The sequence below is a fragment of the Myotis lucifugus genome, unplaced genomic scaffold, assembly GCF_000147115.1.
Source record: "Myotis lucifugus unplaced genomic scaffold, Myoluc2.0 scaffold_204, whole genome shotgun sequence".
Lineage (NCBI taxonomy): Eukaryota > Metazoa > Chordata > Mammalia > Chiroptera > Vespertilionidae > Myotis > Myotis lucifugus.
Genome location: NW_005871252.1, coordinates 1,751,800 through 1,770,269, shown reverse-complemented (window position 1 = coordinate 1,770,269; position 18,470 = coordinate 1,751,800). Strand labels below are relative to the sequence as shown.

The window sequence follows — 18,470 nt, the reverse complement described above, 5'->3', positions numbered from 1 at the left end:
TGCACTAGCAAATAAGCAAACAGATCCAGAAGTGAAACCCATTGCTTTGTAAAGCCATTGCTTGCTAGCCTCCTCATCTCTTCAGGATAAACAATCATATAGGAAGGTCTCTTTAATGAAAGCTGGCGGAACTCTTCACTAATACTAGTGTTTAGGGATAGTATGGTGGACTATTAGCAATAGATCAAGATTTAATGTTTCAGTTGCCTTTCTGGGCACATAATCTCATCTATTGTATAAAGTTGTTTTTATGGGGTTCTGCTGTGTCATTCCTTTATAAGAAGTGGCAATCAAATGGTATAATATGTAAAGTTGTCAATAATGTGTGTGTATATGTATATATGTATACATATATATGTATGAATATATGTATACCTATATGAGAGAGAGAGAGAGAGATTTCTTCCCATTTCCAAGGTATTTATTTTCAAAAATAAGGTAAAAGCTTCCTTTACATCTAAATGACATAAAGAATATGTGCAAAAAAACATGAAAAGTTTTCCCAAATTATACTCTTGTGTGATCTTAAAAAAACATCTGAATGTGTATTCCAAGTGTGAAATGGAAAAATCAAAGGCAACAATTACACTGAGGTTCGCTGCCTTTATGGAAAGCAATATATTGAAATATGAGAACAAAATTGTATTTCAAAAATGTAAAACGTGACTCTAAAATCTGGCTCATGCTATTGTTACCAGGTGGGTTTTATCTTTAAACATTATCTCTTGTATTACTTTGACAGATTAAAAACTACAAATGTGGCCCTAATTGGTGTGGCTCAGTGGGTAGAGAGTCGGCCTATGGACTCAAGGGTCCCAGGTTCGATTCCGGCCAAGGGCATGTACCTTGGTTGCGGGCACATCCCCAGTGGGGAGTGTGCAGGAGGCGCTGATCGATGTTTCTCTCTCATCGATGTTTCTATCTCTTTATCCCTCGCCCTTCCTCTCTGTAAAAAACCAATAATATATATATATATATTTTTTTTTTAAAAAGAAAAAAAACTACAAATGTGGAAGTAGGAGACGTGTTACATAAAGGGAGTTTTTTGGTTTGCTTCTAGAGATGAACCCAGTGAAATTAGTAGTTGTTTGCTGCTATTAGAAAAAACGTATTTTACCTTTTACCTCTCTCACTCCACTGATAGGCAGAGCCCTTATCTCATTTGGTTTAAACACTTGTATCCATATTATGTGGAATTTGAAGTAGTTTTTAATATATTGTTGAAGGCTATAAATATTTTTATCATAAATATTTTAACTATTTGAGAAATGGTAAATGGAGTATGCAAGATTGTACTTTGAATGATGCTCTCTGTTGGTGGATGACCTGTTCATTTATCTTTTGAACATACTGGCATAACTTTCCACAGTTCTGGAAGTTATTCAGTGTTTTTAAGTACACAAGACTGAAGAACACACGTTTTGAACTCAACAAAATGAGATGATTGTGACATTTACACACATGCAGTTGGTTCTACACAGTTCACTGTGCCTTGGAGGGATAGCATTATCATTATTATTAATAATAAAAAACACAATTTGTCCCAGTAGTACTGGCCACCCTGTTTTAAGAGTTTTAGAAGATCCCTGAGCACATTGTTTCTGACTCTTAACCCAACTCCAAAATGATAGGGCTTTCTATTGTTGATATCAAGATGGATTGTCATTCACAGTAAGTCAATCATAAGGTGCTTATTTACCCTTTTTTTTTTCACCAATCAGCACAAAGAACTGTCAGAAAATAACTTTTTATTATTAGTATCTTAATAGCACTGGAAGGACACATGATTTAAACAATCAATGTTTGAAACAGTGGCTTTAGGATTATTATCTGGCTGCCCCTCAACAATAACAAGTGATTCAGTCGACATTCCTTAGCCAAAAACAAAAAGAAACAACAATAATAACAACTGTACAAATATGTATTTTTCCCTGAGGGATCAAGGTACACCCGCGAGTGCTCTATGTACATATTGCACTAGAGAGGAATGAAGAACATGTGCAAAAAAGCAACGATGAGAGAAGCTTACATCCTACTTAAACCTTTTCATTAAAGATTCTACTAGGTTGTTTTGCATTTTGGAATGTCGGAACACAAACAGCTATTCCTTAGTCTAAAACTAAAAACACGTATTTCTACTATGGCACATTCAATGAAATAAAAAGTTTTCCAAAGACAGATAGACAAATTCCATCAAGAAAATAATACAAAGTTTGTTTGTTTGTATTTTTTTTTAGAAAATTACATTACTTTCTTTCTTTGTTTCACATTACAAAATCTTTTTTTTCTTTACACAAATCACATTTTATTGCAGGAATATTTCAAGTGCCATCAAATATTTATAGAAGGGTTAAAAAAATAGAAGTCTCTCTAAAGTGGTCCAGACAAGGCTTTGTATAGAATAAATCTTTTTATTCCCATCTTCTAGTTTTTTGATTTAAGTATTTTGAATACATTTTCTTTTCCATTGACACATAGTAGCCTAGAAGCGGTCTGACACACGCAGGTCATACACAAAAACCACACACACACACACACACACACACACACACACACACACTCACTCCCTCCTCACTTGACCCTCAGCCCACCCCTATACGCTCACAGACATCTGGGTATCCACACTATAAAGAACAACCAAACTTAGAAGCAGTGTCTTAAGTCATGTTTTCCTTAAGTTAGGAAGGGTGAATTAGGATGCTGAAGACTTAAAAAAAAATCCATAGCTTTAACGTAAATTAGGATGCTGAACACTTAAAAAAAAATCCATAGCTTTAACACAATTTGCAAACTGTCCCAAAAAAGCACTTTCATCTGCACTTTTGATTTCATTGTGACCAAGGCCAGTTTCTTCACAATGGAATGCAACCATTTGGACACCATTGTAACCGATGATATTGGGACTTTGTACAAAAGCCTCATTTAGCTGATGTAAAACATTGTATAAAAGGCCTTATAGCAGCTGGGATGACAATGACGTGATTCCAATAATCAAAGGACTATTTAAGTTTAGGGAGCTTTATAAGAACTATTACAAATAATTTTCTGTATCACCAAATATTTTGTATGATCACACAGATGTTTCTATAATAAGGAAGAAAATGCAAATGCAAAGTTTTTCACATCCTTTTCTATACGTCATATTTTGTCAGCTGGATTTATTGTTTCACTTCAGATCCCAACTTTGATCCAAATAATAGTCAGTTGTTCCCTCCTGCCACCGAGCATGCCTCTGCTATCTTGTTCCTACCCTATAGAGGTAATTTGCTCTTAAAGTCCACACTTGCTTTTCTTTCTCAAAGATCTAGTAGCAGCATCATGTCAATGTATCTCGGTTTACTCTGAGAGCACTGTCACCATGGTGTGACTATTACTGTGATTAGAGCATCTTTTTTTTTTTTTTGCATTATGTACATGCAAAATCCTTTCTGGAAAAAAGAATTTCTTTTAAGTTCAACATTATGTTCTCTCTCACCCCTAGAGAAGTTCAATGAACTCTTTTCATTTCATAAATGGACACTGGAATTAGGTTTAGTTGCTCTTTAATGCGCTAGCACCTGAGGCTGGTCATATTCAGAAAGCTTTGGTTAAAAAGAAGTTAATATATTTTAATAAAACCATCCCCAAATTTAGTGAATCAGAACGACAGAAAACAAAGGAAACGAAACCAAACCAAAATAAAAATACACCATTTCTCCCCAAAGGAGAAACAATAGGAGAAACACGGACAAATAAATAACTGAACTAAGCTTGGTACTTTTTTCAGAGTATAAATACTATTGCTCTTTAAAGGAACTATGCTTATTTAAATTAAAAATTTGCTTTAACCCCTCCTGCCCAAATATAAATACTATATGCTTATAGTTAACCTCTCTATATAAACACTCATAAAGTTTTATATGCTTGTAAGAAATTTAAGTAAATAATACTCTTGTCTTCTATTTATGGTTAAAACCTTACTATATTTTTTGGGGGGAAAAAGTTAGATGTCATTTAGGCTTCATACACACTTCTGTGTGAATAATTCCTTCTCCTTTTCCAAGTCCCTCAGGAAGCAAGTCGGGAAGTCAGCGGAGGTCTGAGCAGAGTGGAGGGCACCAGGAGCCACAGTCCCCACGGGAGAGTCAGGAGGGCCCTGGAGGTCCAGGAGACACTTTCTCCACTAGAAAGGGCTTCTCGGAAACTCCCGCCTTTGCACGACGGGAGGATGTCCCCTTTACTGAACAAACGTGGCCTTTGATGTCAGACCAGAAGTTTGACTCCTACCCTGAGTGGGACCTTAATCAGCATCTCAATGCCTACCATCCCAAAGGTCACTTATTTTTAAAATATGCTCACTTGTGTGTCAGACAGTTCCCTCTCCCTTCCCCCACTGGGAATTATTTTTAAAAATTCATGAAATTAAAAAAAAACACAACCCTCACTCTATCTCACCTGAACACCAAAACCAAACAATCTTCTAAATATTTAATGAAATAAATTATAGTCCACAGTTTTCTAGCGACGATAAATACAAAAGTACATGTTTGCAGTTAGCACTGACTTCACTTTAAAGGCTTAAAATATTTAATATTTAAATAACAGAAACTAATTCAACATGGTATGCCTCCCTCACCCTCTCATTCATTGTCTATGAAATATGGAGAGCAACGTTCTAGAATTATAGCATCTAGAGGCAGCTAGTCTAGAAATAGTTCACTCTGAGATCAACCCTTACAGTTCCTAGATTACACCAAGAACACAAACTTTCACAGAGTAAATGCTTTATGTCCTCATGTGAGGAGTGTGCGTTTGCTCCACATATAAATCTTTGGGTCCTTCTTATAATCAAAGCTAGATTCCAATAAACTATTCTGGTTACTGGATTTGTTCTCAAAGCATACGAATTCCAAGTTGAGGCTGAGTCTATATAACTACTGAATTGTATAAAACGAGCCTCCCCTCCCCTGCCTCCTTTAGGTGGCATTTAAAAAAGCTTTTTAAAAAATAATATTCATGATGGTATAAGTCCCACAGCACCAATCAACCATTCAACTTTGTATGAAGCATAAACACATCTATCCTTAAACTTACCCAAATGCAAGGTGTCATTTAGGGAGAGTTCAGTTTCTAATTCCAAATTCACACGTAAAAAAATAATAATCCAACATCGTGATTTCTAGATATGACCAGCCAGTCTTTTGAAAGTAATTTTGTAAACAGCAGCATAAATACCTCCCGACGTACCTTCCAAGCCTTCTCAGTAAAACTTGTGTTTCTGGTGCACATGCGACACGACAGTGAACACGCTAGCATTTAATTTAAAGAAAAAGGTGCAAAATGAAAGTGCCTTATCAATTCAACAGGAAAAGCTACACCAGTAACTACATTTTATATTAATTAAAACAATATATAAACAATATCTCTTTTAGCTATATATAGTCTTCATGCCCATTTACCCTGTAATATATTATAATGCTATTGTTGCTAGTGCTATGGACCCTTTACGTGCCATCCTGCCGACTGGCAATAATCGGTGAAAAAAAAAATAAAAACTTCCTTCATGAGACAAAGAGCAAGTTGTGCAAAGTAATGCTGCAACCTCCGCTATGCACACCGGTCACCGATTATTGCTGGACTCTCTTGTTACTAACAGATTGGTGACTCTGCAGAAAGTCTGTGGGCAGTGAGCTACAAGAAAAGGAAATCTTCCAACTTTAGTACCCTCCTTCTGTTGTAAACAGAGGTCAATGATCAAGAAGTCGAGACAGAAAAAGGGTCCATATCTGTAGGCATAATGGAAATCATATGCATGAGAAAAACAAGTTCAACTTTTATTTGTTTTCATTGTTTCCCCTCCTTTGCCTGACCCCGATCACCAAAAGATGTGCAGTGTGTTGGCGCTCCAGGTCTGTGCAGGGCCATATAAAGTGTCTCGGTTAATATTTTTTGTTTGTTTTTCATGTTTGTACTTCAGACATTCTAGAAGCGCTTAGGTGATACATTTACCCATCAATTTGCATTGCTGGCTCAAATTCTGAAGTGAACAACTCCTTGTATAATGGAGGAAAATGAAGTCGCACAATGTCTGGATATATTGCTTTAAATGCCATTAGCTTTTCTGTATGTCGTCCACATAAGGCTCTTAATGTAGACACCTTGCATATTAACTGTAAGGTGGAAGAAAGGACATGTTGTCAGGGGAGAACAGACGTGAGAAACAAAATTCAGGGAATCTGGACGATCTTTACAACACTTTTTATAATGGTGAAACACACTTAAAGCAACTTAAATGTCTAGTAATAGAGGATTGGTAAAAATAAATGAGGATATAGCTATATCATAGAATACCAGGCATACATTAAACTCTAATGACAATGAGTTTCTTCTCGAGAAAGAGTATCAAAAACAAAGCAACAATTAACCCCCAATTTCCGCTCCCTGACCTAACCTAGTTATCAGGAGAACATAGAAAAAAAATAAACAAACAGGAAAAAGAAACACTTTCAAATCATCCTCTGGAACAATAAAACACATAAAAAAATCTAAGAAGGGGCTGATTTTTCTAAGACCAAATACATACTCCTGGCTCTAGCACTGAAGAATGTTAGCAGATTTTAATTTGACATCCTAATTATGCTTTTATTGCAAAATATAATAATTAGCAAAAATGAAACCTTATGCTTTGAATACAAGGTAGTAATGGTAAATTGATGAAGAAAATAAAAAAGTCATTTATTGTTGATGACTGATGAATTTAATGGAAATTGAACTAATATCAGAATATAAGGTTATCCTGGTTAATTGTTGTAGTGCTTCATAATTTTCTCTTCCAACATTCAAAAATTCTCTAATTTCTATCAATGCAGAACATTAACTCTGCTTTGTGTTCAACTTTGATGGACTAGGAAGAGGATTTCCAGAATGTATTAATTGTTAAAAAATTCTACTACATTATTTCCCTATTACTGTAGGGCACTTTAGAAGCAATGATGATAAATAGAATTTAACCAGAAGGTTGGCCCAACAGAACTTTTTTGAAATGGAGATATTTATTCCTTTCAGTGGCCTGTTGCTTACTGATACTTTTGGGGGCTGGTCAGATGACCTACAAGGGCGCCTGGTATGTGGCAAGGGGTAATTCAAGCTATGCCAACTGGAAACCGTTGGTTCTCACCTTTGTTAGTATTCCGTCTTCTCGGTGATTCTTCTGTAGGACGTGTTGAAGAGCTAGCTGAATTTTCTGTTGCAGTTTTTCAATTTTTACCTTTTCCTGCAGCCATGAGCGATCTGAACATGAGAAATGAGAGCCCTTAGTGCTCCTCCAACATGGTGCCAGATACCCAATTCCTCCTGACTCTTAGAGCCAGCGTATCATACCACAAAGCAGAGTTAGAGACTAGCAGGCCAGTCTCACTATTCTTTCAAAATATATTCCTAAGGGAGCGGAAAACTGATCTATGACAGGTATAAAGGGTATTCAACATTTCCATTCTTACTGGTACTTAAGGGAAGGGAGGGTGCTCCCCTTCCAAAAAGGATAGCAATTTAAATCTAAGGTCATGTACATACAGGTACAATGAAATCTCTATGGCCCTTCAAGCCTTTCTAAGAATAACATTTCTGAATGAAATATTCATAGCAATTCTGACAGCCTTTCTAGAAATTATGGAGATAACTTTATAATGTAAGACAACTAAAACTGCCAATAGAATTCCAGATGACTTAAAAGTTGGTAATTTAGGATGAATTCTTTATGTGTAAGAATTCCAAGTAGAAGACAGTACACTGATGATCTCCAAGAGGCAGTGCTGGTGAAAACATGGATTAAATGCACATAAACTTGTAGAGGACATCCAAGTGGATTTCAGGAAAAAGTTGGATGTCATCTTGGAGACTGGTACTAAGAAGGACAACCCGACTCCACCATACCATTTCTCTTGGTGTCAGGAGGTTAATTGTGGACTGGGTTTTACTCAATTCTCATTTATTAGGAGTTTATCAGAATGGCATGAGTCTTCTTAAAAGGCAGATGTATGTGTGTGTGTGAGGGAGGTTGTTATTTGAAAAAATTAAAAATAGGCTTAATAAGTGAGGCAGCCTCTCTTGGCAGCCTCCCGAATATTCTAAAAGTTATGGACCTTGTAAAAAGTCTCTACCTGGACAATTTTTAAACCACTTTATTTTTATTTGGTTCTGTTACCTGCTGACATCAGTACAAATGCAGAAAATAATGCAATTTCATCTTCCGTCAGGTGCATAGAACATAAACTCTTTCCAAATTCAAATACAAAGCTAATAAAGTCTTCACAACCTGCCGATATTAAAATAAAGAGAGTTTAGGATTATCCTAGGACAAAAATATGGAAGAATGTGAAGAGGGATAGTGATAACATTTCTACAGTTTAAGAGTTTGAAATTTGAAATCTTAGAGGAAACATCTATTTAGCCAACATCATCATCACTACCACCATCCCTATCATCATCATCATCATCATCATCATATCATCATTCAAAATAATGAGATTAAACTTCTTGTGCTGAGTGATTCCTATGTTAGGTACTGCTCTAAGAAATTTCTTTGCATTTCCTACTATTTCACAACAGCCCTATTCAGGACGTATTATTTTTATTATCCCCATTTTAGAGGTGAAAAAACAAAGTTGGAGAGGAAAGTGATGTACCTAAGGTTATACAGATAGGAAGTAACATCCTGAGATTCTAAGTCAGGGTGCTTGACTTCAGAGCTCACACTCTTAACCAACAGAGTTTAACAGCTACAATCTTACTGAAATGTGAAAACCTCTCATTTTGATGTTTGTCTCTATTTCCTCTAAATTCCAACAAATGACATATTATAGTGGTGAAATCATTGTAACTGGTACAGAATTGAAAATATAGAATGTGAAAGTCCTATAAAAAATGATCCATTCCCCAAAGACTGGTTAAGTTTGGTGTCTATTTTTTCAGATTTGCATATTATATTTACACACACACACACACACACACACATTATTGTATGGAAAATAATACAATAATTAATAATATTATAAGAATAAACTGTTTCACCTACTCACAACTGTAAACCTACTTTTCCCACCCTGTATTTTAAATGGAAACAGGCTATCCACCCCTTCTGTCATTTTGGTGTTTTAGAATTCACATAAGCTATCTTGGATACTTTCCCAATCTTAATAACTATAAACCACTTTATTTAAATTATAAAAATCCAATATAAATTATTTATATGGTGTATGTCAGTTTCACTTAGTAATACTTTATTTCTCTGAGATCTACATTTAATTCTCATTAATAATTACCTGAGGGCACACTTTGAGCTCTTTGCTTGATTTTATGTATCAGATCACATCCTCTAATTTATCTAAATAATATGCCCCCCTGCTTATCTGGATCTTAAAATTTGGAAGGACACTGAATGGATATGTAATATAAATGTCTTCAGTTGCCAACTAGATAAAATGAAATATTAGATCTTCACAGGTAATACAGGCAAAGAGCATCTGAGGCATGTGAATTTTCTATAGTGTCTAGCTATAAAGTAAAATAGGTATAAAATTCTTTAATTATTGTTTCCAAATAACCAGTTTCCATATTGTTCAAAAAGAGGTTTCACCCAGCTCCCACCTGTTCCTGTAACTCTGATTTAAAGACAAACAGCCAGAGCCTTCCTTACCTAAGGATTTGAAGACATCAGGGCTAGCATATTTCCCATCAAAGTACACGGTGTTGTTCTGAGAGTCAAAGGCACGGCACATTCTGATGAACACCACCTCTAGAGAACCTACGCAAAGGCAGGAGGGCGTGGGTTATTCCACCTCGGCGAGTTGATTTCAAAGGCACTGATGTAGAGACCCGTTTCTGAGTGAGCGCCCTGGGGGTTGTGTAGCCAGTGGGTGCTCAGTCACATTGCCTCTCTGTCTAAAAGGGCAAAGTTCACTAGTGTAATTAAACACCTGTGCTGAAGCCAAGGTCTGCTTCACTGAAGAGAGGAGTGATTTACAAATTACTTCTTTGCCACTCTTCTGTCTTGCAGTAAGAAGTTTCAGAGTTGATAATCAAACATTTATTCATATTTATTAAAACAAATAAAAAGCCCTGGCCAGGTCGTTCAGTTGGTTAGAGCATTGTTCCCATCTGCCAAGGTTGCGGGTTCGATCCCGGTCAGGGCACATACAAGAACCAACCAATAAATGCATAAATAAGTGGAACAACAAAACCTCTCTCTCTCTCTCTCTCTCTCTTTCTCTCTCTCTCTCTCTCCCTCCCTCCCTCCCTCCCTCCCTCCCTCCCTCCCTCTTTCTCTCTCTTCCCCTTCTCTAAAATCAATTAAAAACTTAAAAAACAAACAAGCAAAAAAAACCAAAAAAAAAACCAACAAACCAAAAAACAAACAAAAACACCCCAGGGCTCTCTCTGAGGTTCCAGTCTTTTTCCTAACAACTTATTGGAAGCTCTGAGGACCTGAAGTGTAAAACAAAACACAGGCAATGGTAAAATTAGGGAATGCAGGTGTCCTTCAAATTAATCTTTTCACTCAGAGGAGAAGACTATGGAGGGAAGGTTCCCGGCAAATAGCTCCAAAACCTTTAAGAAGAATTCAGTCTCTGCTAAGAGAAACCTAAGCTATTATCATCGGAGAAAAACTGTTCCCGACACCTTCCTTACCAAGCATTTCTTTAATAGGCAGGTGAAAGCAGGTTAGGAAGAGATCTCAAAATTCACTTGCAAAGCACATACCTGCTTTGAGAAGCACAATTTGATCGTTTTGACACAGTTCCATAAATCCATCGATGCGTTTGGCAAACTCCACCACGTACTGTATAGCTTCTGTGATTTTGATGGCACACAACTGCCACATCACCTCCCGCTGCTGTTAAAGAGGGAGACAGGTTAGCATACATGGTTACCCACATCCTTGGCTCAATGGATTTAACTATTCCTCTTTTGTAAAATCCTTCTTTGGAAATGGATTCAAACAGGCTAGAGGTTTAAAAAGTAAACAGTTGGCCAGTTATTTGATACAATGATTGCTTCCAAGTCCCTTCTCATCTTCAATTCCTCTCTTACCTCCTTAGTGGCAAAGGGACCAGGGAAGATATTATGAGCATCTATGTAGCAGATGAAAATACAGGTCACTGCTTTCACCCTGAGCTGCGGAGAATAGCAAAGCAGGGTCTTCTTTTAAGCAATTATTTTGCCTTGGGGAATTTAACACCATTTTACTGGGGGAAGGGGACTATAGGGAGAGTCAATCACATGTATTGTGTACCTCTTATGAGCTAGGTGCTTTATGACACCCTTGTCTTATTTCATTTTCATAAGAGCATCTCCCCATTTTCCATAAATGGGCACAGATGCTCAGGGAGATTTCACAGTGAATAGGTGTCAGAGCTGGGATTCAACTCCTAGCATCTCTGACTCTGAATCCCATTCCAGACACTGTGCTGCTTCTTACTGCTTTCCTGCTTCCCTCTGTACTTCCCTTTGGCTGCTGGTATTACCCGCTATAGCAAAGACAAAGGGTGTGTTGCTATTCCCAATCTGTCCTGTTTAATTCTTTTTATATACCCACTCTCCAGTTCAGTGACAGGGTAACCTGAATCAGCGGTGGTGTTTGGTTGTTCCCCCAACCTTAGTGTAAGACTGTTTCCACCAATAGGATAGGGTGGAAGAAACACTGAATTAGGAGCTAGAGCAGGGGTGGGCAAACTTTTTGACTCGAGGGCCACAATGGGTTCTTAAACTGGACCGGAGGGCTGGAACAAAAGCATGGATGGAGTGTTTGTGTGAACTAATATAAATTCAAAGTAAACATCATTACATAAAAGGGTACGGTCTTTTTTTTTTTTAGTTTTATTCATTTCAAACGGGCCGAATCCGGCCCGCGGGCCGTAGTTTGCCCACGGCTGAGCTAGAGTCATGGTCTAGTCCTGGTGTTTGCACTCTCCAACCACATGCCAATGGAAATTAGTGTCCTCCTATGTAAAATGAAGGGCAGCATTAGCCTAAATACTCTCTAGGGTCCTTCCTAAGTCTGAATTTCTATATCAGGGGAAAACACCACATTTTCTTCACCCAAAGGGAGAATAAATAATTAAAAGTTCCCCTTCTCTAGCCCTGCCCTCCCATTTTGGTGGCTTGTTGATCACATTGTTTTATAGAAAAAAGTCAAGTAGCAACACTTGTCAGCCTCACACTGAGAGGTTCAGACTGGAGTGACAATCTTGGATTCCAAACCTTTCTGTGCACATACTCTCTAAACTCCTTCTTCTGAGCCTCTCGGACCATGAGGCTAAGATTACGTATTTTGCATGAACTTCCTGACCATGAGGCTAAGATTACGTATTTTGCATGAACTTCCTGATCTTGAATCAACATTCCATTATGATAGTGGGACAAATCCCAATTCATTTAGATTTCTGGAAACTGCTTAATTTAGTGCCCTGTTGACAAATGATAGGAGATGTGTGTACAGTTTGTTTGCTACTGCTGAATTTGTTTGCTACTGCTGAAATTTTGCATGCTGGCATCTCAGTAAGAAGACAATGCCTCAAGTACATAATCAGCTCTGGAAGCAAGAGTTTTACACAGAAATCTGATATCTGATGTAAGGCATTCATTCTTTGGCCTTTGGTAGTCTTGAGCAAACCCCCTGCAGGAAAACCCCTCCCACTTTCCCTCCACCCTTGGTAAATTCTCCAGAGTATACCTTGTTCTGATAGTTCTCAATCTCCTCCTGCAGAAAGGTCTGCCACGTTATCTGCTGGAGCTCTTCTCTCAAGTATTGGCAAGTTTCCAGATGGGATTTAGATATATTCTGTGCAAGGTGTTCTAAGCGGAAAACAGGAGATCACGACATGAAAAGCCAAGCTCTTTGGGTAATCGGTGTTTTTCCCTGCTTAATATATGCTTTAAAAAGTAACAAGTAGAAAGCATCATGCGGATCCAGTTTTATGATCTTTATGCACTTAAATAAGCAATTTGGAACTATTCTGTTTTTTGGAACATGAGCATGAAAGACAGGCAAAGCCAACAGTTAGCAATAAATCTTGGTGACTTCAAAGACACTCCTGACCTTGACCTTCTTCCATGCCTTTCCACCAATGTCTTGGAATGAACAAATATTGATCTAGATAGGCGTGGGAAATGATGGGCACAGCCTCTTCTTGGCATTTTTATAAGGACACACCTGCCATATACACTGACCTAAGTTTTACTCTTGAAAAATTAGTAAGTGGTACTCTTTTATGACAACAGCAATGCATTTCTTTAGTGTTTTCCTGCAGATAGCAGAACAAGCATTACTGAGGGCCTACTATGTTTGCTATACATAGTTCAGTGGTTAAGAATAGACTCTGGAACCAAAATGACTGAGTTTGAACCTCAGCCCTGCTACTTACTAGCTGTGTGATCTTGGGTAAGTTATTTAACCTCTCTGTGTTTTGGTTTCTTAACTGTAAAACAAGGAAGGTAGTATCTATTCCATAGGGCTTCTGTGAGAATTAAATGAGTTGAGCATTTAGGGAGAGTTACAAAGTGAGTGCTAGCTAACATTAGTTCTTATTATACTAGAATATAGGGACTTGGAAGATATTATAAGAAATAGATGCCAAAAAGCTTCTCTAGGAATTTATTATGTGGTGAGCAGGTATGGACATGCTGAAAGGACAATTCAAGGCATGAGACAATAAAGGATAAAGTTGAGCCCAGCCTGTGTGGCTCAGTGGTTGAGCATTGACCCATGAACCAGGAGGTCATGATTCGATTCCCAGTCAGAGCACATGCCTAGGTTGTTGGGGGCATGCAGGAGGCAGCCAATCAATAATTCTCATCATTGATGTTTCTCTCTCCCTTCCTCTCTCTGACATCAATCCTATATAATAAAAGGCTAATATGCAAATTATCTGCTCGACCAGGAGTTTGACTAGGGGGTGGGGCCAGCAGGCCAATTTCCCACACCCCCTCCCCCTGGCAAGCCTGCTGGATTGGTGCGGTTGAGCCAGACCCCAACTGTGCATGAATTCGTGCACTGGGCCTCTAGTAAAAAAATATTTTTAAAAAAGTGTAAAGTTGAATCATATCAGAAGAGAAAGAAAAAATGATAATAGATGCTGTCAGGGAAGGGAGAGGTGAATGTTTGCCTTAGGGAAATTAGTGGGTGCTTCTCGGCAGCAGAAGAGGGGCATTTGAATTGGAGCCAGAAGGATGGGTCGGATTTGGTAGGTGGAGGCCAGTGGTGTGAGGGGTAGGCCAGTTCTACATTCGAGGGAGGGCCGATAAAGGAACCAACATAGCATTTATAGGACAGGAAGATGTGATAAAGTGATCGAATCAAAATAGAAATATGAGAAGGTAAGAGTCCAAATCCTGAAGGATCTTGAGTGTTAGGATTGAGTCTGGACTTGATAAAACAAAAGGAGTCCACAGGATTCTCCAGGAGCGGAAGTACTGAACACTGCACCTGGGGAAACAACCAGCAGTTCCGTGATTGGATTGGAGGATGGAGAAGATGGGGGCAGCAGGACCACATAGAAGGCTGCTGGAACTAGAGGTGAGGGACTAAGAGCTGGAAGCAGGCTGGCAATCATTGTTATGGAAGGGAAGGATAGTGAAAAGTTTTAAAAGAAGAATTGATAAGATTCTGTGAATATGAAACCATACCAAAAAGGATTCCCCCTCTGAGGGCCTTGAATATTAAATAGGAACGCCATTTGAAAGAATGGTGTTCAATGTAAACTGGGTAACAGTAGTAAGACTATTTATTTATCTGGGAATTTGTTGCTGCTTTTTGTCAAAACAGAATCAGATTTGTTTGCATGAAAATAGAGCAAGCTCACCTCCAGGAAGCCTGAAATTAGAGCAAGCATGTCACACTCATGGCCGGAGGGCTGCAAGCGGCCCACAACAAATATTTTTGCGGCCTAGCCAATATAACGGTATGTAAGAAACATTTTAATAAAAATTTCGTAATTTGATTTTTACAATATCCTGTTATACATAATTATTAATAATGAACTACAACATTTGCTAATGACTACTATAATCGGGTTGCATTCATTTCCCTTATGTGCCTTGTGTACAGGCACACCATTTCTCTCCACTAATACTAGCAGCGAATATTTTGGGGCTGATTGCCTTGTCATTAGTCTTGGACTGACTTGTTTGGTGTGTGCAACTGGAAATATTTCGCTTTCGGAGAACAAGAAAAATAGGTTTATTTGCATTACGCTTATTAATTTGTGCAGTTATTCAGTGTCTGGTAAGTTAATGTTCAAGAAAAAATATTAGTTTAAAAATGTTTTATTATTTTATGTTAACGATTACTCATTTATTTCAGCCCTTTGTATTCAGCATGACTCTATCAAAATAAACCTATGTTTCTGTGAAAATTGAAGCTTTTGTTTTTTTGCGGCCCACATAAACTTAAACCTTGTTTATTTGGCCCGAGTTAGCCTTTGAGTTCAACATGCTTGCTTTAGAGACACTGGAACAATAAATCTTAATGGCCCTATTCACAACACACAGCAACAAAACAATACAAATCAATATCATAAAAATAGAACACGAACAAAAGAAAAGAATTTAAAGGAAAGACACAGAGAAGCTGAGAGCAAGAGGGAGAAGCCAGTAAATCATCTGTCTTAGAATTAATGACATTTGTGAAGAGGAGAATAAAGACAAAAATAATGGGAAGTCAGAAACAAGCAGTGTGTAAATAAGTCTGTGAACTATAGCCTATAGAAAGAGCGTCACTATAGAAGACAGATTCCAGAATGTAAACCAAGCTTTGCAGATATGAAAAAAATGATGAATAGTTCACAGAGAAACGGGGATCCTGTGAGGAAAAGGGAGCGAAGAAGATCATAGTGTTCTCTTCCAGATCATGCTTTTTCCCCAGTTAATATGGTCAGCATGTTGTTATTTCACTTCATCCTAAAAATCGTTCCCACTCACCCCTACCTGTTTGGGTCCAGCTTTCCGTAGTGGAAGTGAATGATACAATGTACGTGACTAACCAGTAGAGGGCAGTGGCTGCTTTCTTGCCAACTGCTCACCAACTGCCTTTGACTCCCGATTCACGAGTGGATTTGGCAAGTGTAAGATCTTAGACACTTTGCTGTTTTTAAATCTCCACTTCAGCGAAGGAGAACATGTCAGACTGAATAAAAGTCAACAAGTTAGTGTGGTCTCTCAGCAAAACAGCCTGGAATAGTGAAACACTTGGAACTAGGAGTTAGGAGACCTGGTTTCTGGTCTGAGTTCAGAGGATAACTCACGCTGTAAATCAGCTCACTTCCTCAATCAGGATAGCTTCATCAATACGGCCAAGGTCTAGATACTTCAGATGGAAAATCCTGACTTCTGAGTTAGTCACAGATTTTCTCAGTGGGAAGGAACGTTAGACATCATCTGGTCCAAACTCTCTTTAGTTTACAGATAATAACAATATTAATAGTGATGATAATTAACACTTATGTAGCATTTACTATGTGCCACCCTTATAATATATATTCAGAATATATATATATATATATTTTTTCTTTTCTTTTTTATTATTTAATCTTTGTAACAACCCTAGGAGGAAGGTATTAGTATTATCTCCATTTTATAGAGGTGTCACAGGTGGCAAGTGGCCAATTTTAAACACACACAGTTTGGCTCCAGAGTCTTTATACTCAATAGGTAGAGAGACTATAGCTTGCAGAGTTTACATGATTTATACTGGTTTGTAGAACCTTTCGCAAAGCCAGGACCACAACCCATATAAACTGACTTCTTGTCTCACGCTTTGCCCAGCGTGTCACTGTCTCTCTTGCATGGGCTTTAGTTTTTTTATTACAGTACAATTGCAGTTAGTTTTTTTTTAATGAACCTAGATGGCTTATCCAGAGTATGTAATTCAGGTACTAATTATACATCAAGGGCAGCACTTCCTGGCCATGAATGCAGACATATTCCCATTAAAAGTAATGGATTGTGGATACTATTATTGAAAGAATTGGGCTTCCAATATGTTAATTTATAATTTATTTTCCAATTGAATAATGTTTTCATTTGTTTAAAATCTGATGACAAAATTTAGCCTAAAATGGAGTCAAGAGTCTTCGTTAACGAGCTAGCAGGACTTAAGCCCAAAAGGAAATACAGCTGTGAAGAAGGAACAGCAAAGTCTTTGGTCACTTCTAGGCTACTCTTAACTCTTCAAACTATTTTGTACAAGTAAGTGGGATAGAAAATATCCTTTTCAGATAAATTCTTGTTCAAGTTTTGGGTGTTGGACTTAGTGACAAGTTTATTCATCCTGGAAAATGCCACAACACATGTAAAAACTCCCTCATTTAGGAGAACCTGGAGAATGTATGAGGGCATTGAGCTCCCAGACTACACTGGGAGATGACACGAGTGGAAGAGGAAACTGGTTTGTGGGGGAAGAGGAAGGTGGGGGAATCTGCTTAGCATTTCTGGCCCCACTCAGGTACTAACAAGTACACATTTAGCCTAAGTGCCACCTTCACGGGAAACACTTCTGCTAAGTCCTGTGGATTTATTTCACGGTTGAACATTTGATAAGCAAACTGGATAGACTCACTAGTATTTATGGGAAGGTGGAAGCAGACCCAAGGTAAAGTGAGCCAGGTCATTTTTCATGATATCATGTCAGCTTTCAATCAAATCCTTATTCATTTCTGAAAATTTTACTTTCATTACCGTTCTGCTTAAGGCTCAGCCAACCAAGATTTCATGACAAAAATGTAAGGTTTTTGTTCTAGTTCAAGAAAAATAAAATCAAACCTACCTCTGCTCAGCTTGGCTTCTAGTTCAGAGGTTTCTCTGTTAATCAAAAGAGCTGCGATCCACCTTTAACGCTGCTCAGTGGTTACAGACCAGGCTTAAAATGGCCCTGCTCTTGAGGATTTAAATTTAGACCCATAAAGAAGCGCTTGTGCAAAAACCGTAAAGAACATTCAATTTGTTCTATTTGGAGAGATATTTTACTGGAAATATAAATTTCACTTAGAAATGTTTTATGGGGTACAGAGGTGGAGAAACCATCTAAAGAGCACAACCGCTTTTCCTGTGAACTGAGGATTTCGGTGCTCAAGTCAGCACCCGCCCGTGCCTTTCCATCTGAAGTCTTTATTCTCTCCTCGTATTAACTGAGCCATCGCCACAGCAACTAATTGAAATATCCCAAAGGATTATAACCTTGTGTGAGGAGTCATGGGGAGGGACAGATCAAATTCTAAAACCGTAAAGGTTCTTATCAAAGTTCCTCTGACAACAGTGCTGTCCTTAAAAATCAATTAAATATATCAGAGGATGCTAACACAGCCTCCTTGAAATGGAAAGTTTTTCATTGTCTGTGTTATTAACATTTCTAGGTCACATCACCCAAGAAGCAAAAATGTCACAGGAGTAAGAAATTGACAGGATATTTTTCTTTCTTTCTTTTGTTGTTGTTGTGTGTT

At 37.9% G+C, this 18,470-nt stretch overlaps 1 protein-coding gene across 4 annotated transcripts in view; it reads right to left on the bottom strand.

The window, feature by feature from the left end:
* Window positions 1-1,731: 1,731 nt before the first annotated feature.
* RORA (RAR related orphan receptor A) overlaps window positions 1,732-18,470 on the bottom strand; it is a 67,102-nt gene continuing 50,363 nt past the window's right edge. For 3 of the 4 annotated variants that reach the window (XM_023761254.1, XM_014463276.2, XM_023761253.1), the window contains exons 5-10: window positions 12,710-12,831; window positions 10,738-10,870; window positions 9,674-9,781; window positions 8,183-8,293; window positions 7,157-7,269; window positions 1,732-6,149 (exon numbers count right to left, since the gene is read on the bottom strand). In XM_023761254.1, the coding sequence (XP_023617022.1) occupies window positions 5,985-6,149; window positions 7,157-7,269; window positions 8,183-8,293; window positions 9,674-9,781; window positions 10,738-10,870; window positions 12,710-12,831 (752 nt within the window). In that variant the 3' untranslated portion in view covers window positions 1,732-5,984. The remainder of the gene's footprint in view (window positions 6,150-7,156; window positions 7,270-8,182; window positions 8,294-9,673; window positions 9,782-10,737; window positions 10,871-12,709; window positions 12,832-18,470) is intronic. The other variant, XM_023761251.1, reaches the window with a different exon arrangement.